Genomic DNA, 24,337 nt, shown 5'->3' with positions numbered 1-24,337 from the left:
TTTGTATTTGATCTTCTATGTGCTCTATTTGTGTGAATCCCTACGTGCTTCCGTGCTTTCTCTTTCTCCGACAGGACACAGAATCCATTACATTCATGATATTACAGCTCTCTGAATAATTAAAATACTGAGATGTATACGTGTTTCTGATGAGAGGTTTTAGCTTCTTGGAAATATGTTCTTTTATATTGCGGTGTTTTAAAGAACCTGTATTTAAATAATTATAAATAATAACGGCGATATCCCTCTCTTAAGTGATAGGCAGCGACAAACTCACAGAAATGAAAGGATACACTTAGCTTTGTTTAATATCGGCTTACGCTGCAGTACAGACGGGAAAAACAGGCAGATTTCAGTCCGAGGATTCTGGGGACCCGGCGTGTAGAAATTGCTTTTATCGTCACAGCATAGGAGGATTTTAGACCAATTCGTCTTCCGTCCACACTGTTTCTCAAAGTTGGCAATTCTTTTATACTGCTTTCTACACGTGCAGGCCCCCAGTACAATTCCAAACAAGGTCAAACAATGTTGTGCTGACATCAGACAGTAGGTTCAAATAACATTCAGTTTTCTCCAGTGCTGGCAACACAGACCTCCAACTGTCCCTGTCTGTCTTATGCTTTGCTTGGCCCAGCAATTCTGAATGCTGACACTCTATGCTAAATCAGGCTCAGCTCGGCATGTTACACAGAAAAATACATTTAAAAGGGCCCAACAGAGACAGTGACAGAAATCTTAATATTATAACAAACTTATTATAAGAATACGTGATATCTTTTTCATGATGATAGGAGTTAAAGTAAATCATTAAACAGGGGAACATGGTGCGTGATTGTGTGTGACCTTCGATGAAATTATTGTAGCAGTGCAATCCTCCAATTCCTGTCCTTACCTTTCTTTCTCCAAATACCCAATCGCCACACAAGCAGCTCTGTAATAGACGTTAAGCCATCTGTAAGCTTACAATGACGATTCTTCAAAACTTTTAAGGAACATTGAAATATCTTCATAGTACATGTTTAATTATTCTACCCGTCTATCCTTCCAGTGTCACCCCAGTCTCAGCAAATATACAGCATGAGACAGGAACAATACGTGAACATGCAAGCACTGCGGCACCGTGTCCTCACATGTTTAATTATTAACAATACAGATTATTTAAATTAAATTAAAGTTTTATCTGTATAATATAATCAACATATTTTGCTGCATTTCATCTGACAAATAATACTGTCATCATATATGCTCTTTATAAAGTGACGCAGGTTGTGTAATATTTTAACTGTAGTGCAAGTTTACAGTGGGGTAATTGTACTTATAAGTACAAACAGTTCTACAAGGAGCAATTGATTGAGTTCGTTTATAGTTCTTGGGATGAAACTGTTTCTGAACCTCAAGTTCCGTACAGGAAAGGCTTTGAAATGTTTTGCCGTGGCTGAGGCAGCGTGGGCTTGATGCTGTATACCAATAATTCTCTTTCCGATCAGCTGCTATGATTCCCCACTCAGATACAGTGATATAAATACTCCGAGTGGTGCAGTGAGAGTAATATGGAAAAAGATGATCCGTTGTGGCAACCCTTAACGGGAGCAGCTGAAAGAAGAAAAAAAAAGGTGCAGTGAGAGTTACAACGCTAAAGCAGTTATGGTATTTGGAATACTATGGCTATTCCCTGGACCATTATATTGTTACAGGTTAATTACAATCAGATGCATTACACTAATAAACAATATGCCGTTAGTTTCAGTGTATTTATAAAGCCGCGTCAGGAATGTGGTTCTAACAAATAAAGAGTAACAACACAGGAACAGTAGCACAGCTTTGACGCTATGTGCCACCAGTCTGCAAAACCAAGCGGAAAACTTGCGTACGACAAAGGTATGAGGTACAGTGGAAAAGTGCGTGGCTTTACGCCAAGTTTAGGTTTTATAAATCGCGATTTGAACATGGAAACGTTCTTATGCAACATTTCTGTGCATACGCACCGTTTATACATGAGGCCCCAGGTCTTCATCTCACCTTCAGGCAGAATAAAACCTTATACTTCAGTACTAGATACAACGTAGAGATTAACCCTGAATGGGGTGCCAGCCTACTGCAGAAAAACACATGCATACTGCACATTCACTTCTACCCATATAAGGCCAATTAAAATTTGCTTGAACATTGTTATCGAGGTTAATATTTAATATTTTGATAAATGCAAGTGTGGTAGTCAAAGGGAATAACAGGCTTGCAAAATTATAACTTTTGGGGTGCCAACCTGGCTGTCAACACAAAACAAACAAACGGAGTAAAAATGAAATGGAAAATAGTCGCCACACAAAGTAACTGACTGCCATTAATGAATCGTACGAAGGAGGGTCTGGCTGCAGATCTTTAGTGCCAGGCCCCTCTCTGGCTCCCTTAGCCACAGGACCCTATGACATCAATCAAGGGCCTGTGGCTAAAGGCAGAAGTGATGTAGGTTTGCAAGATATACCTTCTATAAGAGATAGAAATGACATTGATGTTCAATGCTCTTAAATGCCATTTAATTTTTTATTAAGATTCTTTTGCCTGATCTTTTGTAAAACATGTCTATGCCATTATTTTTTATTTACAAATTTTGTTGCAGCATTTGCCAATCTTTTGTCACAAGCATTTAAAGTCACCAAACTGCAGCCAGATCCTTTGGCTGTATGTGGCATGTATCCATTGCATACACACACACACACACACACACACACACACACACAAACTGAAATTCATTTAACCTAAGGAGAAGGAGACCGACAGATGTGATGTGTTTTTACACCCAATTAGTATAGTTTTTGCTGTTTTTCATACACTATACATTTTATTAAGTTTTTGATTAGCCCAAACCGTTGTTGCAAATAGTGAAATAAAGTGAAAATGTGCCAAGGCTGGGAGTACTTGAAGGACTGTGATGTGTGTCAGTTTATCAGAAAAAATATATACATCTCATTGTAGCACAGTGTCTAATCTCTATTTTGAAAGGACATGGCTTCACAATGGGTTAAGAGTAAACATCACGCAATTCTTCCATGAATGTTTTCTAGAGGCGTAAAGTCTATCTTCTAGTGATGTCCTTGAAAAACAGACCTCTAAACCTTTCAAAGATAAGCTCAAAGTGATTTAATTGTATGCTTGATAAAAAGCAAATACCATGCTCTGTTGTGTTCAATGACCTTTTGCTCATTAGAAGGTTCTTTATTTGTTCTCCGACTAGCTAGTTGTGTGTTTGACATCTGTCACTGAGGGCATCTTCTTTTGTAAGGAGGGTTTGACAAATGAATTCCTTTCTGTCAAGTTGTTCACTCATTTCCACTAAACTGAATCAACGTTTCATAGTGCACTCATTCAGTGTCCCATCTGGAACTGAGCTGAGAAATGTCATGGTCAGCACCAGTATTCACTCTCAAAACTCGCAAATACCTTTCTCTCAGCACAGAGTAGTCCACTGAATATTGTTGAAATTTACACTTGTTTTTCTTTTTCACTGTCTCTTCACTTTTTATTCTGAGGTGATGTACGGGTCAGGCTTTTGAAAGAAAACAGGAGACAGACTGACATCCCAGCTTTGGTTTCTGTCTTGCACTTGCCTCCTCTGAGCAGCTCTGACCAGAAAAAAGAAGGTACAAAGAATACAAATTCTGTGAAGGATATTTTAAAAAACAGAGAGCCTTCTCAGATGTTAAAGCTTGCAAATAAATGACTGACATGGTACCATTAGTAACCTGCATTTTCACAGTTCAGAAAATAAAACTGGAAGTTAAATTTTTGTTCAAACAGTAGTAAGCAGTTTACACGAAGATGTTAATGTGGCCCTAAAAACACGCAAACAGGAAGCCATTAAAAGAAGAGGACTGAGTTGAACTAAAACCAGTTTATTTGTTTTTCATCTCAACAGAAGACAAGAGAAGCACAGCAGATGCTCACATTTTTATTTGTTCAGTTTGACCTTGTTGCCTGCAGGTAAAAACTTTGCTGTCTTTCAAAAAGGTAATGTTACAAACTTTAAAAACATTGAGTAAAAAAATTACGTATAGCAGGGAAGATGTTTATTAGGACGACAGAAAGCCACACCTGCAAATAATTAAAAAAAAAAAAGTTGAAAAAATGGAATTTGACAAGTGTTTGGCTGTCAGCCTGTAAAAGAACTATGATCTGATATTGGATGTCTTGTTTTTGTAGGTCAATATGTGGTTTTCAGTTCCGTCTGCGGGGAGATCATGTTTCATGTGGTATACTTTGATGCTGCCTACTTTGGACCCTCTTGTTGGGTATTTTCTGTTCCACTTGGGGATTCCTGAGAACACAACTGAGTGAGGTCAGTATCATCTTATTAAAAAAAACACTCATGGGATTCTAGCATCCTTCTTCATTATAAATAATTGAACACAATGTCATATAATTAAAAGCATCACTGTTATGCTATTTTCACATGTATGATTTTCCCAAAGAAGACTCGTAATAAAATACGCACAACAGCCACACACAGAACATCAGAAGTAGAAATCACTGGGCAGAATATCCTGAAGGAAGGACAGGCTACACTTTATGCCTGCACAACAATCTGTTATGCTCTTTTTCAAATATTGTGTGTGGCTTATACTGTAATCTTTCCTTCTGTGTAAATGTTATTTGGCTTGCATTGAAAGGATCTGTAGAAAATAAAAATGTAACTTATTGAATATGAACTGTTTGAAGGCCATTTATGGATGACTGACATTTTCAATTCAAATCCAAGCAAGAAATGCATACATAAATATATTCATTTTCAAAGTCTCAGGACAGCACAACAATGAATGAAGTCATAAAATGTATTGTATTAAATTATTGTGCCCTCCTCTTACTGCAAGGATGTTCATTAAATCATTATAAAGAAACAATAAGACTAGCTTGAGAACCATTATCACACAAACATGTTTATATCCTTCAGTGGTGGCTGTAGTGTAGACATTCATTGTTTGGATAATAAAGGAAGCTTTATTATTACATTTTGTTGAATACAAAAACTTAACCAAATTTTTGATAATATTTAGTTAGCCATTATTCTGTTATCTTTGATGCTGCGTCCCCACCTATTATAAAGCTTTCTCCACTTCTCTCTATCGTGTGTCACTTCCCCCACGTTTCTTCCTCTTGCTTCCTTTAGCACCATATCTTTACACCTCTTTCTTGGCCTTCCTGCTTTTCTCCTTCCTACTGGAATCCATTGTCTCACTCTTCTTGTTGTCCTTGAGTCATCCATGCACCATACACACCCTGCTCATCTTATCATTTGTGATACGTCTATTTCATTCAGCTCCTTTTCACGGAAATCCTTGTTACTAATCATTCTTGGCCATTTTCTCATAAGCTGTCTCAAGCATCTTTGGTCAAACACATACAGTTTTCTCTTAATTGCTTGGCCCAATGTCCACTTTTCAGCTTCATACATGGCTACCAGCAAAACAAGTACATTATAGACACTAAATATTTCCATGGTTTGATGTTTCTGTGCCTCCAAAGTCTCTTTCTAACTTACCAAATACTGTTCCAGCCCTACCTGGCACACTTAGCAGACTTACACCTCTTATGTTATTACAGTCTTCATTACTTCCATTCTTATGGAATGGTACAACTATCCCTTTTCTCCAATCTTCTGGTATCTCTTCATCCCTCCACTACGACCTCACCACTTTGTGCAGCCATTCAGCTACCTTCTTCCCCCCATACTTAAGATATTCTATCTATATATTGTCTATACCACATTTTATTAATAGGTTTACTTGAAACCACAACAAAAGACACCACTGAAAACTTAGACTTGCATTTAAAGCTTAAATAGAACTTGAAAATCATCATGTTGAACATACACTAAGCAAATTTTACAAGCCCTTACTTTTCGCAGCGAACTGAACATGTTTCATGCCTTTGTGTTGTGTTATTTATTTCTCATTTTTTATTAGCTGCCACAGGTAGTGGCATGCTTCATTGATGATGGGACTGCTGACGCCAGTGGTATAATAAATTCTGAGGTGTACAGAAACATCTTATCTACTAAAATTGAAGTAAATGCCTTCAAACTCATTGGATTCATCCTCCATCAAGATAATGAACCCAAACATACTGCTAAGACAACACAGCCGTTTTTCAAAGTAAAAAAATTGAAAATTCTTGAATGACCAAGCCAGTCACCTGATTTAAATCCAAGTGAGCATGCCTTCCATGTGCTGAAGAGTAAACTTAAGGGGAAAAGCCTCCGAAACAAGCAGGAGATGAAGATGGCTGCATTAGAGGTTTGGCAGAGCACCAGAGCAGATACTCAGCACCTGGTGGGGTCTATGAATTCCAGACTTCAAGCATTCATTGCATGCAAGGGATACTCAACAAACTTAATATGACTGCTTTAATATACCTGCCATTACTATGTCCCATACATTAATGTACCCTCAAAAGGGGGGACCATGTAGAAAAAATGTAGTGTGACTGAAATGTATACAAATACAGTGATCCCTCGCTATATCACGCTTCGACTTTCGTGGCTTCACTCTATCGCGATTTTTTTCTCATACATGCTTACGTCACTACGCATGCGCTTTCTGAGAACTTTTATCTAAGCCCCACAATGGCTCCTAAACGTGCTGCTTTTTCTAAGCCTTCTGACAATAAAACTAAGCGCCAGAGGAAGATGCTTACTATGCAGGAGAAGGTGAAACTCTTGGATATGATCAAAGATGGCAATACCCTATAAAAGCCTCCTCACGCATATGAAAAGACAGCATCAGCAACTGCCTATCAAGATGTTCTTCAGCTGCGCACCCAGACACCCACTGCCTACTCCTAGTACTCCTTCAGCGAAAGAAGACAACGACGCACCTGCTGAAGATACTGCACCACCTGAAGACTCTCCTACTGAGGTCGTGCCTTCATAGGTTAGTGGTTGTGTGTAAGAACTGTGTGTGTGTGTGTAATTAAATGTACAGTACAATAATCCTTCTATATAAAAGCGGTCGGTGTCCTTCTGTCCCGTGAGTGCTACACAGGCGCGGAGTTTTACACACGCCCCGTCCATTTTGCAATGCACGATGGGATTTGTAGTTTCGTTTTCCAGGTAAAGATGATTTTCTACTCCAGACTGTGCGATATCTTCTTCTTCTTTCTTACTGTATAAAAGTGGTCGGGATTGTCCTTCCGTCCCGTGAGTGGAAAGCGTAGCGGTATTCTGCTTATCACAGACTTACTGCTTGCAGCTTGCGGTACCAAGCGACATGATGTGAGCAGAGTTCTGGTGCTCCCATCGTTCCTTTGCTTTTGTGCGTGATGCGCTGGAAAAATAGACAAAATTATGTCTCTGGAAATAATTAATGTTGATGGAGTACAAATGCCTCACCGCGTAGTAAATATCAGGGGGGTTCAAAAGGGTGACCTCAATATAGAAAAAAAGTTAAAATTTCATCACAAAAATAACAGAAACTACGAGTATTAAAGTAATACCGCTCAAATGCAATATAACCAAATTAATGAGTTTGTATAAAATATCAAATTGATCTACATATTGAATTGCCTTAAGAAGTGGTTAACTTAAAAGTCGGTCGCCTTAAAAGGCAGGTCAGCCTAGTCTACTATATAAAAGCGGTCAGGATTGTCCTTCCGTCCCGTGAGTGCAAAGTGTAGCGGTATTCCGCTTATCACAGACTTACTACTTGCGGCTTGCGGTATGAAGCGACGCAATGTGAGAAGAGTTCTGGTGCTCCCATAATTCCCTTGCTTTTGTGCACGATGCGCTGGAAAAATAGACAAAATTATGTCTCTGGAAATAATTAATGTTGATGGAGTACAAATGCCTTACCGCGTAGTAAATATTAGGGGAGAGGGTGCTTGCTTATTCTCATCTATAGCTTATTTAGTGCATGACACTCCGTCTTTAGCGTTACAGATTCGGGCTGACATTGTACAACTTTGGACAGGCACTCGAGGGGATAAAAAAAACTTAGGTTTTCGGGAGATGTTATGAATGGGCACTTTGATGTTCTCATTCCCTACACTTACATGCCTGATGTACACATGGAGCGCACACAAATTGAGGATAAAAGTCGGTCGGGTGAGCCTAGTAATAATATGATATTTGTAATGTCTAATATGTCTTATTTTCCCTTATTTTGTCAAATATATTGGGTAATATGAGTGTAATGGTGACTAAAGGGTGTTATTTCATGTCTAGAGGGCTCTAATAACGTTAATAAACGTATTTAGAAGGTCGTAAACAGGTTTTCTATACTCTAACTGTGAAAATATTCGATTTCTAAATAAAGAATCCTACTTTGCGAAAATTCATTTTTCACGGTAGAGTCTGGAACGGATTAACCGCGATAAACGAGGGTTCACTGTACCTTTAAATTTAAGCCAGCAATGCACACTTTAATCATGTTTGAATTGTTTGATTTGTAATTTTAAACTGTAAAACAGAGGGGCAAATCAAGAGAAAAATATGTCTCTTTCACAAACATGGAGGACACTGCTAAGTCCTCCTCTTCAGTTTTTGAACATTAGAGTATTTCTTGGTAATTTTCACAACATTCTAAGTGAGAAAACTTGTCACATTTAAGTGTGGCCACACTGTATATCATGTCAGGCACAGTGCCATTTTTATGATACTTAGAGATCTCTGTACATACCACCGTGGGGTTTTCTTCATCCAATGACCTGTTTAGATGAATTTCATATCGATCCAAAGGGTTAGTGATTCTGTATCGGCTGAAGTTGAAGTATTTTAGGTTTTCTATGGAACCAAGAAAAACATAGGAAGCACTTCAGGAAATGCAGTGATAGAATATTGTTTTATCTGGGGAAAATTGAACAAACTGATGATAAATATATTCACTTTTAGGAAGAGCATCTAACACCAAAGGAATAAGTCCAAAATGTAATTTTTTAATATTGCAAAAAAAACTTTACTAAATATAATCTCAAATTCAATCCAGATAGCCTTTTCTCACATATGTAGATTTAAATGCAACAGAGCACAGCAGAAAAGCTTTGCCACTTCATAAATCACAGAATAGATTCTAAGGCAGCAATAAAGAAAAGGGTATTATCCCTAACATATACTGCATTTAGAGCATATCATCCTTTGAGGTAGATCTATGAATGCTTTTGTTACCATTCTTGCTAGAAAATTGTTGTTCTGATTGAGGATCTTGAGTCCTCAAAATTGAAAGAGTAAATAAAGCTTTGGAATTTCCTATATTTCAGGCAGTAAAATAACAAGTCTATGTCTGTGACTGAAACATGTCAAGCTGAGAAAATGAAAAAATGATGGCACAGTGACAAGTTTATGATTATTTTTGTAACATCAGAACTTTTACAAGTGTGAAAATATGTTAAATCTATGATTGCAAAAAAAAAACAGGCGGACTTAAGCTGAACTCCTACCTAAGTTACTTTACTGCTGGGGGAGTCATACATCCTAAAACAAAGCTTTAAGATAAATGTATTTGAACACTAGATTTCTCCACAGTTATAAACATATTATTTTACTTTATCTAATAATGTTAATTTGTCAAGAGTGTATTGCTGCCACTGTGTTGATGGAAGTGTTTCTCGATATTACAAGTTAGAAGTAGACACAATTTACCGATTACAGTGTATATAGAATGAAGAAGTGGATGTACTGTAGTATGGTAGTTTGCTCCAAGATTTGATTCATGGACCAGTCATTTTCTGTGTGGAATGTACACATTCTCCTGAATTTGAGTACATTTCTTCCATTGCCTCTTCTTTCACCCTATATCACCACTAATGCTCTGTTGGTTACATGGTCTGACGAGTGTTAGTGCGAATGTCCACTGATGGGCTGATGTCCATTCTAGGTTTGCTTCTGTGTTGAGAGGGTCCATCTTCCTGTTACCATACACTAGAAAAATAGCCTCAGAAACTGAATATAAGAATGGCTGATGGTTATTTTACTTTAACAGGGAAGATAAGCAGACAATCTATGCTGCTGTACTTAAAATCCTAAATTTAAAAATGTATGTTGCATTCAGACCCTTTAAGGAATACTGCACCCACCCAAAAATATTTTTTAATATATTACTTACCCCAAGTAGTTTTTAATGATGGCAGAGAAAAAATGTTAACGTCACATTTTCATGCAGAATGAGAGAAAAAAGTGAGACATAATCGAGACTAATGGCGACCCATGCTGCTCAATGGCAAACAATATGAAAAACATCCATGGAAAAGAGAGAATAATTCTCATGTTGTGTTGCATAATCCACATACCTGTTATCTAGTTACAAGCTCAAAATGCATGAATTTTTTTGTTAAAATATTATTAACAGTTAGAACATTAGAACAATCGAGAAAAGAACAGGCCATTCAGCCCAACCAAGTTTGCTAGTTTCATCCATGCAATTCTTCTACAAAAACATTGTTTAGTTTTGAAAGTCCCTAAAGTCTTCCAGTTACATCTGGAAAAAGTAGTGTACATAGTAAACAGGAAAATGCTACAGGAAAATGAGTGATTTTAACTTGCCCACCCCCAGGGATGGGAAAAAGAATTGATCTTAAATTAGTGAATTAGTGATCAGTTTTTTCTTTGGCAATGCCAGTAATCCACCTTAATAAAAGGGTAAGTGTCCGTGGGTCTGTCCATCCGGTTGCTATCTCAGTCATTCCAAACAATGGCACACCACATATATTTTAAGTAATAGTTGTATAATACATTGCATTTGTCATTCCATTGCATCACAAACTTTACCAAAGTAAATTTAACAAATTTCATACCAAATGGCATGTAACAGAGACATCTGCATTGCATGGTGCACTGCAAACCTTGATACTGAGGTCTACATTGATTACTTAGATTTGAACCTATCTTAGATGGGTAACACAGCTAGTTAATTAAATAATTTGCAAAGGTCTTTCCTTACCTTACCTTTCCTATCTGTAGGAGGCGGTCTCCAGCTGTTAAGACTTGCAGTATATCAAGGTAATTGAAGCACACTTGTTTTAAGAAACAGAATAATGCAATTTATTGATAATCAAAAGGATTATAAAAATAAAATAACTGAATATCAACATAGAAAACAGGATGCAAGACAGACAGCACAGAAAATATATATAACACAGAAGAGACTGGCTGTTTCATTGATATTTAATTTTCTAGTTTGGAACAGATAACATTTTATGATACCAAGTCTTTAAAAGTGATGTATAATGTTGTGTGAAGTTTTTGCTCTGGACTTAAGTGGAAAATTCTTCTTGGGTTGTAGTGCACTTTTTCTTTTTGGGACATAGTTCTTTGTGGTGTGCTGTGCTCTTTTTGCTCTGTTTGTTTGACTCCTTAATTGAGTGTGTCCTGGGACTATGTTTACTTGGATTTTCTTATTATTTTAGGCAAGTCCTTTTTACCTTTTGTGCTCTTTGGATCTTCTTGCTGTTGCAGAGCATTCTTTAAAGACTAAATGTTTTATTTTATAAAGATGGTATTTACCTTTTTTATTAGGGGTAAATCCTCCCCAAAACCAGGTATTTCTGGAAGTGCTTTTAGAGCTGTTTGAAACTTTAGTGCTTGATCTTCAAGTTCATGACAGACTGCATGAATATAATTCAAACAGTGGCCACAGAAAGTGATGATGTCGAAAGGCAAGTTTTAGAAATTGGAACATATGAAATTCCACAAAAATGAACATCATATAGTCATAAAAAAATGGAACACAGAACAGTATCGTGATTAATTAACTGCTCACTTGAGCTGAAATTTGCATTTTATTTTCAAGCTGAGTGTTTCATGAATGCTTATAGAATGTCCCACTAAACACTTCGTCTCATTCTGTCACCTGCTTCTGTTTACTTTTGAGCCTGAGGTGCCTGACTTGTGACTATTATGTACTAGACGTTTTAATGGCAGCTGACCACCTTTGTCATCCAAAACAGTGAAAAATACCTGCTACTTGTATTATTTTACGCTGTCCTTTTTCAGCATTTAACAAAAATGTAAAGATTTTTTTCAGTGCCATTTTACTTGCTTCATGTGAAGCTCAGTTTCATTCTAATCCCGGTGTAGTTTCTCACTGGATGGAAGTGTTTCCTGATGTCAGTTTCCTAAATAGCTACTGTGGTAGGACACATTACCATAAACAATAAGGTGTAATTTAAAAATAGTGATTCTACTCACCTCGGCTAAATTAATAGAACAACTGAAAAAATGACATATTTAAAGACTCAAAATTACTTTATTGTGTCTTATTGCTTAACTGTTTACTCACACAATTATGGGTTTAAAGCATTAGGTCATTTTTTGCAGCTCCAGGGACTTCCACAGAAATACAGGCTTCTATCCGCAAGAGAGGTTTTTTCAGGTAAAACAACCTAGAAGGCCAGACGTTCAGTTGCATTTTAACCACAATTAATGCACAAGTCCCATTCAAAGGTAACTACCAGAAACAATACACCTATTAGAGAGATGACCAACATTGACCTGGAACATAAGATGTCTACGTGGCCATACTTCCACTCATTTGCACATATACTGCCAAGCCAAAGAAAGAATCTTTACACAGGTCTAGTGGAACGTCTTAGGTTTCTAGAAATGTCGAGCATTATCATGAGGAATGTAATTTGCTCATTAGGATAGGTTCCATCTTAGCCCCTGGGCCAGATTACAAGGGGTTAGAAAATCACATGACATGATGTAGATAATAAAGACAGCTTCATTGTGTCTCAATCCAGATGCTGAAGAAGAAATTACTTTTTTGAAAATTTGTTTTGCAAAAAGCAGAGTAACAAGAAGTGGAATTGTGTACATTTTGGCAGTAATAGGCATACAACATGGCCGTCCACCATGGACCACACAGAGTCAAAAATACAAGGGATAGTTCAGAGTAAGAAATCAATTTAATGCCATGATACTGGACTGCAGTAAGAAACCCAATTAAAAAAGATGGTGGCATTTGAACTCCACAGTGCAAACCTTAATTAAACATGAAGCCCAAACAATACTGTGTGTCATCTTCTTCATAAGTTGTTTAATTCAGTAAAGTTATATGTAACTTCAGCATTGAACTAAAACATTAACAATATTCTTTAGCATAACCACAGAAGAGTCACAGTTGTTATATTTGCTCACTCTATGTTGAGACAAACTGGAGTGACACACTTACAGTTTGCTGGTAAAGGTTTACACAAGAACTACATTTTTATTATAAATTTTATATACTTCTAACATATTTCAAAATATAAAAGGTAGGATAAGTGCTATTGCTAGCAGGTAGCAATCGCTTAAAGAGAAGCATATATTGATAGCAGGTGTTGCAAGCTCACTCTTCAAACTTTTGGGGTCGCAGTACAACACTGTGGTATGTCTTGATGCAAGAAAAGGCAGTAGGAGGAATCTGACGGCGGTCAATTAGATTGTTCTCAAGATGCAGCGAGATCAGTGAGGAATCTTCTGTCACTCTGGTATCACAGACCGAGTTGAGTGGAACATACCTAGAGGAGAAAACACTTCAACGTGAAAATCTGGGAAGGTATGTGTTATAAGAAGACGTCTGTTTAAATGAAGTGTCAGCAGGATGAACTGTGTTTTTACATTTGTTTGATACAAAAACTTTCTCAATGGAGCTTGAAAAAAGTAGACAATTCTACAAATATCAAGTATGCATGGCAAACAAATAAATGAAAAAATAAAGTCAGGTGTGACCAGTACTTTTGTTTGAATCTGATGACTTTCATTAAGGAACAATTGGCAATTCTGGGTTTTCTGTAGAAAAGTAACAGAAAATAGTGAAAGGACATATTGCATATTTTCCTTATACTACAAAATTTAGCTGTGTCAGTCATTTTCTAACCTGCTTAGTCCTGAACAGGGTCAGGGGGGTACTGGAGCCTATCCCAGCTAACATAGGGCACAAGGCAGGAACAAAACCTTGACAGGATGCCAGTCTATCGCAGGCTGAACACACATTAGGGCCAATATAGTACCACCTATTCACCTAACCTTGCATGTCTTTGGACTGTGAGAGAAAACCGGAGCACTCGTAGGAAACCCAAGCAGACTTCATTCAGGGAAGACTCGGGAAATTAAATCTAGTCTTCTTACTATGAGGAAGCAGTGCCAGCCCTCAGATGTGCCAACATCCCTAAAGTGTTTTTTAATCTGTAGCAAAAATTTAAAGCAATCTGCAGTTTTCTTCCAAAAAGCATAAAAAATATTGTTCCTTTGCTATGCAATTAGTAATGCATTTATGTTAAAATTATAAATAAAATAAACATTTTATTAATGAAAACCGAAGCACCATTTTCATAATCATTGTTTCCATAAAACACATTCATATTGTGTTAAGTTCTAATATACAATTATGTTCTGTATCTGTAAATGTTAACAGCAAAAAATATGACTATGTTTTATGGTAAATAACCAGTGGCATTTTTTTTATTTGTAAGGAAAGTACATTAGGCACATAAGACTAGCTTTGATGCTGAATGGATTTCTCTGGAGGGGAGGAGTGCTATTAGCATGTCTGTGAAAGGCATTCAAGTTGGAATTTCATTGTGCTCTGAACACATGACCTTTCAAGCCTTTGAAAAAGTAAGGTTATTTCTAATTACTAAGACAAAAAATGGAATTCAAAGCTATTTTCCACACTTTACTACTTGAGAAACTTACCTGATGTGGTTGTCATTGAGGCGTAACACCTGCAGGGATTTGAGATTAAGAATGCCTCTTGGTATGGTACGTAGCTGATTGTTGTCCACCAACAGCTCAGTTAATGAGTGATACAATCCCATGAAGGACACACCATGGATCCCATCATCACGTAACTTGTTATGGGACAAGTGAAGGAACTCAAGCCCAGGTTTCATGTGAGCAAATACATAGCCTGGAATTCGCTCAATCTGGTTGTGATGTAAGGTCAGTTGGCGTAGACTAACAGGGAGGAAGGATGGCACATGGACAAGTCTATTGTAGGATAGATCTATAGCTTCCAGTTTCCTGTCATGGAAAAAATAAATAGATTATCCCAAGAAGAATCAATTTAACTGTTTTTAAATAGCAGTGGTTTTGTGTCCTTTTTTTTTTTTTTTTGCAAATGTTGCTCATTAATGTTAATGTTCTTCCAGCAGCAACCCTAGTTTTTCCTAGATGGTCTCCCAATCCAAGTACTGGATGAGCCTGAAAGTGGTTAGTTTCAGGTGTGTGTATTAATAGGGTAAAATCTACAATCTAACATAAAAATTACTGAAACCAATAATCCACTAACACTGAAACCTTGATTTTATTTTTTTCATTGCTTCAAAACATTTTAAACTATGCTAGCATTTACAGAAATTTTAGAAAAATAAGAGGGGCTCACAACATACTATAGAGACAACATTTTTACTAAAAACCCTTGTTTACAGCAAATACCCATGCACTAAACAGGATGTCATTAATTTCTCAATTAATGAATATTTCGCTTTGAGAGGTTTTGACAGGCTACACACAACATCAGTCAGTTCTTGTTCTGTTGCTTGTGATCGTTGTATTGGTGTATAGAAACAGCTGCAACCATTTGACCATGCAAAGCTGCCACAGCTTGCAGAATGCCAGTCAAGCACAATAACTTAAGAGCAGGAAAGAAATGAGCCTTGACAGAAGATCACTGAGCAGATCAAGGCCTCAAATATTCTAAACAGGACAACCAGCAATAATGACTCCCACCAGAATCTCTTTGCCAGTTTATTGCCTTAGTCTGCTTCCTGTCAGCTGACCATGGAATAAGAGAGACAGGAACAAGTCTTGAATTTTGGCAGCCCTTGCAGTGACCCTTTGTCAACCCATCTCATTGAAAAGGGTACACATCTGCCTCTCATTAAAGTGATGCTTGAGAAGTATGTTTAGATTCTTCTATGATTATTTTTTTTGTTATTACGGTTAGCTATGAAATCAATGTGGTAATATTTTAAAGGGGCCAAAAGTAAATATAATTTGACACTTTAAACATAACAAACCAGGACTGCAGTCTTTTGATAAAAGAATCATATAACACTAATGAGATTATAGAGCAAAAAATGATAACAAATTCAATGTGTCTGTTCTGCCATCAGTCATCCTATGCATAATGGTTACCCACATGCTTTTTACAGTATATCAGTTAAAGTGGAGATTGACCTCTCGATATCAAATCCATTTTTTTTTGTTTATCCACAGCACAAATTTGGTTTCAAAATACTGCATCTATTTAAAAATCATATGTCTCATGTGCAGGCTATGACACAGGAGGTTCTCTTTTCAAATGGGAGAACATAGATAAATGAATTTCCTTATTACAAAACTACAAAAACCCAAATATGATACACAACAGCTTAAATTACACCTTATAAACCATATCCCCCAGAACTTCCAACATCCTGTCATCCAAATACAGTAAAATATATCAAGCTTCCATTCCCAGCCATCAAATATATCAATCACTCAATGAAAACAAAACAAACAAAAAAAAAATGTCAACCTCAACTCCCCTGAGCCCTGCTCCCCAACTCATTACATCCACATTCCTCTTAAAATAACACCAGAGTTACAGCATGCTGGTTTGCACATACAAGTAAGAATTTCACTGTACTCAGTACAAGTGACAAAAATGATCCTATTAAACAATGAGCATCACATAAGCAAAACCCTAATAAACTACTTTATCAATCGTTACACGATAATTAAATGTGCCCTTGTCCAAGCAGGTCTTCATTTGAATAACACAGTCAACTTGCACAAGAACATGTCATTATTATCAAATGTCTAATTCCCAACACACAAAAAATGCACAATGGCATATGACATCACAAGTAGCATTTCCAACAGTATCTCCTGGTCTAAACCAGGGGAGGAGACAAAGTGCTTAGTCCACTTCAGTGTCATGAAAGGCAAGGCTGAAATCTGTCCCAGCAACATTGAGGACAAAGCAGGAAACCTCTCTGGACATGGCACCAGTCCATTTGGAGGGTGCAATACAAACAAACCCATGTTTGCATGTTCTCAGAGTGGCTAATTTGGAATCGGCAGATAACCTAACCAGCAAGTCTTTTAAAATGGGGGAGGCGTGGCCGGATAAAAACCCAAGGAGACACGAGAAGAAAGTGCAAACCTTTCACGTATAATTGCAGGGTATATGATTCAAACCCAGGATATTGGATCCATGAATCAGCAATGAAACCCACTACATTACCAAGAAAAACCATTAGATTATTATTTGAAAAAGAAAAAAAATATATATATGATGAGGATTCAGAGTTTGGTTATCCCATTTCTCAGCAGCATATACCATTTCATAAATGGATCATCCTTTTCTTAATAAAAACATATTCTGGAATCTACCAGCTAAACAAAGGGAGAACTAAAACAAATATAATGATGGAAAAAAAGGATTAGAAAAAAAGTTTAATTCAACAATAAGAAAGTGTTTGAAACAGAAAGGCTAAAAAGTGAAGTGTGCAGGGACTGCAGTAGTGACATAAGTCTCCACGGAGAAAGGCCAGCTGTGAGAGGGAAGTGAAAGGAGGCACAGAGAGTGAGTTTAGACATAAACAATAGAAATAAAATTTGCGGTATGCCTAGCAGATGGTATATTCTTTAAGTTTGTTTTTATTTTCTTCATGCATCTTATGAGCTCAGCACAAACTGTATAAATATGAAACCATCCAAGCCACATGCACTGCTCTGTATTTCCTAAACTTCAGCAGTGGAATGTTAAATGAATAATTGAGGATAATACAAAAAATGAATAATCATAAGCCTGCAATGCTTTTGCCTTAAGCCTACAATTTCAGTACAGAAGTAACATAGGAGGCGTAACTATGTAAAAAATATCATTCCATTCATTGGTTCATTATTATTGGTTCATTATAGACTAACAAAGTGCTAGCTTGACATTGCCTTACACCTTTAATAATAATAATAATAATAAATTTTATATATTTATATATATATATATATATATATATATATATATATATATATATATATATATATATATATATATATATATATATATATATAACCAACTATGTTGCGCGTGTTAAAGTTGTCTATGAAGGGCTCCCTGTTTAAAGTCGTGAACTGGGCCTTTCGTCGCACAGCATTATGATTTTTTATAAAGGAAACAAAATTACAAAAGAAAACCCTTGGATATTAATTCGATAGGAACGGCCTACTCAGAATCACTGTCCGAACAGTAATTATGTGGTGGTGTAGCAGCATTTCTGCTTCTGTCCGTTCACAGTCCGTCTCGTTTTCACAATGCTGTCATTTCCTCTCACGATCTCTTCTCAACCTTTCTCCAATCTGGCAGGTTGCTTTGTGGCAATCCAAAGAGTAAGGCAATATACATGGAGCAATGGTTATAAAAGGGGACACATGGGTATCCAGGCTCTTTAAAGCATAAATAGGGATCACTTTACTGACATGTGAGCAAGCCACAATACAACTGTGAGATGTGCAGCACTCGCCGGCTACAACGTAACAATAATAATTTCCGGAACGTGCTGTTACGTTGTCATTCATTTTACCCACTGTCTTTTTTTCATTCATAAGTTACGTAGGCACGTAGCTTTTATCTTCGGCAATCTCATTCTCTAACCAGGCCTCAGGAGCTAACCAGCGTAACACTGTCCACCACCCCTTTCGTTATTCCAGCACATTGTTGACATCCGTGGCAACAACGTACTAAACTGGAAGGTGGTCTACGCATGCGTGGAATTCGCGGACAAACAAAGATCAAGATCTAAATGAAGATCTCTTTAGTTAATTTAAAGAACAACAATTTGTTTAGTTTGAATGTCTGTGTTTTGAGGTGTGACTGGAGTACTACAGTCTTCAGTAGTAAAAGCCTGGAGGAGATTCTTAATGCAATGCCTATGTTTTACCTGTCTCTCTACTGCCATCTGGTGCTTCTTCTTCTAATTCATTTGCGGACAAACAAAGATCAAGATCCAAATGATTATATATAGAGATATATTTACACTATGTACGACCACACATCAATCTAATTAGAAACACATTAGAACAGGAGCATGGAATGAATCTATTAGTCAATTACTGGTATGTAAGACCTTAAAGGATGAGTTTAGTATTTTTTAAGTAAAATTTTCTTCACAATAATGACATAAATTAAGTTTGTACAGGAAATTCATCTTTAAATTGAAGGATTTGTTATAACATTTAAAAAATACCTAGCCTGTTCTTATGTTTTAAAATGGAAGTCAAGAGGCACGGGCCCAAACCTAAAAACAAAATAGTGAAAACTTGCCAAATGCACCAGCTTTTCAAGCCAAGAATATTATCAAGTATTGATACATGCCCTGAGACTACACACATATTGTCAAACAGTGTATCCTTGTCATTTTAGGAAGAAGAAGAAGAAAAAAAATATATATTTTTTGAGATTCAGCCATTTTGAAAAAGAATTTGTGCATTACCACACTGCTCGTCTCCCACTGTAGCAATCTTTCATCCCTGGGGTGTGAGTTCATCTAGCATAATTATTTCACTTCAAAAACATATTTTTTTGCTGCCATCATAAATCAGAGTTACTCAATGATGTTTCCTGGGGGTGAATTGCTGTCTCTGTTCTGCTGACAGCTACACAATAATTATTGAAAATATGGCACACTTAACAACATAAAAATTAAATAGTAGAAAAGCAGCCCCTGCCACCATCACCCCTCTTGCAGGTTCCACAGTTCAGGATTTCAGTTAGTTAAAACTATATATAAAATCCCTGAAAATGATATTATAATGTCAAGCAAATTAAATTAACTGGTACACAGCCTGAATCAGTTCCCACAAGGAGAAAAGAAATGATAGTATAGAGTAGAAAGAGTAAGCTTGAGTTAAGAGTACAATGTCGGAAGGTGGCACGCACAAAGCAGACATGACAACATATAAAATGTGACAATATATATTCATTAGTCTTTTCTTGATGTGGACACACACCTGAGACTGCTTTAGCAAGAAGAATAGATGCAATGTGAAAATTATCTGTAAATGAGGCACCATGAAGGAAAATACCCATACAATCTTAGTGCACATCTGCCTTCAAACCATCATGTCTGTATGTGATTTGTAGTTTGTGGATCAGCACTGCATATTAAAAAATATGATTTGAATAAACAAGTGCTACCAAGGTACATTTTTAATTACATATGGCCAAAATAGTTTTAATGGCAGATGTGCATCCAAATAAAGTAATTTCATGGCATACTGACTGCTCTGCTACTAAATCAGACCCTATACACATTTTGTACAGATCATCACTTAATACAAGCTGTGCCAGAACATAACCATTGATAAAGCAGAACTGGACAGACTGAAGGAGGAAAATATGCAGCCTCAAATTACGGCCAATTGGTGATGTTCCAGTGGAAAATGTCAAAACTCTATTCACAATGGCCACTATGAGCAGACATACGAACATGAAACATATTCTTACCTAAAGAAAATAGTACAACGTCTTTGTGATAAAATGTATTACTTCTAGCTTACTTGTGTTGTTACCGGCATGCCTCAGAAACACAGCAGGCACCATCTGTTAAAGTTGAAAAACATTGTTACTTCAATGTGGAAATTTTAAGGCTTTTGTTTTCACATTTGGACCCCTGCTCCTTCAACTCCATTTTAAAATGCAAAAACAAGGTAGGTCTTTTTTTTAATTATAAAAAATGCTTCACTTTGGAAATAATTTAATGTTGCAAAATAATATTTACCTGACAGTGAAAAAATAACTTTATCTTTAAAAATTTGCAAAAAAAAAAAAAAAAGTTTGTTTGGTCTGAAGAACAATTACAAAGCAGCAATTACAGTTAAAAATGGGGGGTTACTAATAGTACATATATCAGTTAATTAGTTTTTGCTTGTGCTAAAAACACTAGAAGAGACTAAAAATCACACTATAGCATGCTATTAAAGGCCCAGTTGAAGGGCATTACCAGCTATTTTGCATTATGTGTGGGATGTTAAATAAACCTGCATTCATGCACAGAGATGTAAACTTTACTGAGATAGTGCACCTACTAAGAATTGATAAAAATCGACTAAGGTGTTGTGGTGTGATATTTTGTATATAAGATGATAAATATTTTCTGTGTTTATTTTTTAAGACAGAGAAATGTAATATTATTGTTATTTCTTTGATAAGAACAGCAATGGTTTGATGTTTAAGAAACCCCAGTCTTTAGGACTGAGTGAGGAATTTTATGACAGTTTGGCAAGTGATTCTCTGCAGGACTCTCTCAGTTAACCCCCACAGGAAAGCCAAATTACCTAGATGGCAAGCATCAGCTCAACAAATGGTTTTGGTGGCAGATGTGAAAGGTACTGTGTGCCCAGATTGGTCTGAGGTATGGCTGTTTGGGACTGGTTTGAATCAGAGGCTATTCTGCAGCACAATATCCTACTGGTGTAAGGATTTGGACAAAGAATGTATACATTCTGTTGCTTTACCCCTCCCTCTCTCTCTCTCACACCATCATAATAAAAAAGCATCTCAAATATTGTGGACTGAAAAGAAGACCACACTGAGAAGCTGAACTCGGCAGCCATATTAAGACAGGCATGCGGCCTGCTCTGAAGAAAGTGGACTAAAAATGATGACTTAACTAGAGACATTCTGAATAACTAACAAGTCTGTGTACTGCCTGAAATTACATATCAGCATTTATTAGCTTTGCTTATTGTTATTATTTTAGGAAAATTATCAATAATACATAGTTTAAGTTGTAGCTTAATTCCTGCTTGTCTTTTTTCACTCTATGCAGTTGCCTACGGTTATAGATGAAGTAGGGAAGGTGGGGAGAAGTTACAAAGTACAATAACTTATAAACAGTTGTAAGTATATGGGATTTGAGAAATTCTGACAAAGGCTACATATTAAAGAATACAAAGGGGGAAAGGAGAGTAATATAGAACTCTACCAAGTCAAAACATAAGACCAGAGTGCCAATGGCACAAACGTGCCAAGCACTTTTTCACTAACTCTATTATCCATTTATCAGCGAACTTTACTTATCCAGTCCAGGAGGAGAATGATGGACATCGCAGTAACACCAGGGACAATGGTGAACCCAGTTTGGATCGGGATCTACCCATTACACGCACAAAACTATAATTAACCAATTTAAAGGAATCTACTAATTTAAAATGCACATCCTTAGGATAAATAAGAAAATCCCTGAGAGACTACAGAAAACTCCACACAGACAGTGACTGGGCTGGGAAGCAGTAGCTCAAACTAAAGCCCCATCTTGCAATTACATGTCCTAAAATAGCATTGGTGAACTCTAATCAATATATATTTTTAATTTCTTTTTAATTAAATGTTAAACGTTAAAACGTAGAAGAGTCTTTTAGATCTCTTCCTAGAAAAATGTTCCTTTTTATTCAAAGGATAACAATAGAAAGACCTGAACATCACCTTGAGCTTCTAACATGCTTATATATGTTTTTTGAGATGTCATTTCAGGAGAGAAAATATTTGAGTTAAGGTTTAAGTTGCCCAATTATTTTATTCTAAAAAGTGTTGTTCATTTAAGGAAATTGTTAACTGAAGTATTTAGACAATATGTTATCTGCCAATAATCTGGACAAGTAAACAATGCATAATGTTTTTAAAAAGCAACATTTTGGCAATGAATTTAAGGACATTATTGAGGGTCTGCAGCTGACAACAGCTTGGAAAGACTATTTCCTGAAATGTGGCATCACAATTTACAATGTCATTCTTCTAAAACCCATAGCTTTTTGTGACATTACGATATGCTAAATTTTCAAATATAACTAAAGTTAGAGGTGGTCTATGAAGTTGTAATCGTTCAGTGCTTTGTAATGGAGCTAATAAATTAATTTAGAAAATGTTTTTGCATCTTTTGATACATAGAAACCATTTTACTTCTAGCTGATTACTGTTTTTCATTTTGCAGACACAGTCTCATTTTATGAATGTTACGATTCCCAAAACCACTGTCTGCTTGGAGGCTGTGAGAACAGGTCTGCTTAAGTGGCTGGTTTGCCGGATGTGCACTTTAATTCAATCAGTGTATCTTGTAACCACTGATAACTTTAATAAAATAATGTAGATGACTAAACCACTTAAACCAGTTTGCAAAGTTTTAGTGTAATTATCCAGTGCCAAAGACTAAACAGTCTCTGCTGCTGCCTTTTCTGACATCTTTCTTTAATTTAATCCTTAGCAGATACATGGTGGGAATAAAGTCAAATGTAACGGAAGTCTGTCATTTAACTGACTGTTGCTCAGTGTGATTTGCAATGCCTGACTCAAATTTATTTACTTGAATATTTGTTATGGTATCAGTAAAATATATTTATTTAATGGAAACTAATTTTATTTACTTTCCTACATATCTTTGGATGTTATAAATAACTTCTAAGTATGCATTTAACCACTAAAGAGTGCAATACAAGGAAGGGAAACTAGGTTCTGCTCTTAAAGACATAGATTGAAAAAATGGTTTAATACATACAATTAATGAGTACAAGTATCAGAAGAATTGTTTCCACTGAATTACCTCTTGTTTCTATAGGAGATATTTGCTCCATGAAAACAAATCTTGTTTATTTTGCAGCATTAAAACCCTGACCCTTTCACAATAGGAAAAAAAAAACAAAAAACACCCTCATATACCTCAAAGCATGTGGTAGAGGGGCACAACAGCAAAACACTTGAATACTTACTATAGAATGATAGCAGTTAGTTTAATTATTAATGCTATGTTAATTTCTTTAAAAAAAAAGGTTAGGTCACAGGAAGAAATGCATAACTCTCATCAGCAGAACAGTTTCTAGAGCTAGAAATAATCAGGAACACTCCTCTTGTTTTGCACCCTGCCAGGCTTTACCCAGAGGTTTGATTTGGAAGAAATGGCCCATTGGCTGGATGACTCGACTTTCAAGATGGCATACAGATGCTAAACTACAGTGACAGCCGCAGCATAGCTGATATTCATCATGCTCGTTTTTCATATACTGCAATTAATCCAATAAATAATTAAATTACTATGTACATCTGTATTCATTCCTGCTTCTTTATTAACCTAGAAAATTCTAGCAAGTACAGCAAAAGATTTCCAGCCTGAATGTCAGGTTTATCTTTTTTTTGCCTGCAGTCTAGATGTTGGCACTTAAAAAAGGATTTTGCATTGTACATCCTAAAAATCATGCCTAACCATTTTGCATAATTTCACCCATTACTTAAAATTATTGTTTTCCCAAGTACATCAAAAGTTAAATGTGTAAATATAACAAAATCAAAACATATAGAGTATGTCAGTCAAACTATTTCAAATATTAATCGCAGAG

The 24,337-nt window shown here is 36.4% G+C and overlaps 1 protein-coding gene across 2 annotated transcripts in view; it reads right to left on the bottom strand.

Moving 5' to 3' along the window:
- Nucleotides 1-11,235: 11,235 nt before the first annotated feature.
- The window catches only part of si:dkey-32e6.6 (extracellular matrix protein 2), a 100,808-nt gene continuing 87,706 nt past the window's right edge, over nucleotides 11,236-24,337 (bottom strand). For both annotated transcript variants that reach the window (XM_039773976.1, XM_039773977.1), the window contains 2 exons: nucleotides 14,660-14,986; nucleotides 11,236-13,482 (listed from right to left, as the gene is read on the bottom strand). In XM_039773976.1, coding sequence (XP_039629910.1) covers nucleotides 13,311-13,482; nucleotides 14,660-14,986 — 499 coding nt within the window. In that variant the 3' untranslated portion in view covers nucleotides 11,236-13,310. The remainder of the gene's footprint in view (nucleotides 13,483-14,659; nucleotides 14,987-24,337) is intronic.

The sequence above is a fragment of the Polypterus senegalus genome, chromosome 13 (genome assembly GCF_016835505.1).
Source record: "Polypterus senegalus isolate Bchr_013 chromosome 13, ASM1683550v1, whole genome shotgun sequence".
NCBI lineage: Eukaryota > Metazoa > Chordata > Cladistia > Polypteriformes > Polypteridae > Polypterus > Polypterus senegalus.
Note: the sequence above shows the minus strand (reverse complement) of the source record. Positions and strands in the feature narration are given on the sequence as shown.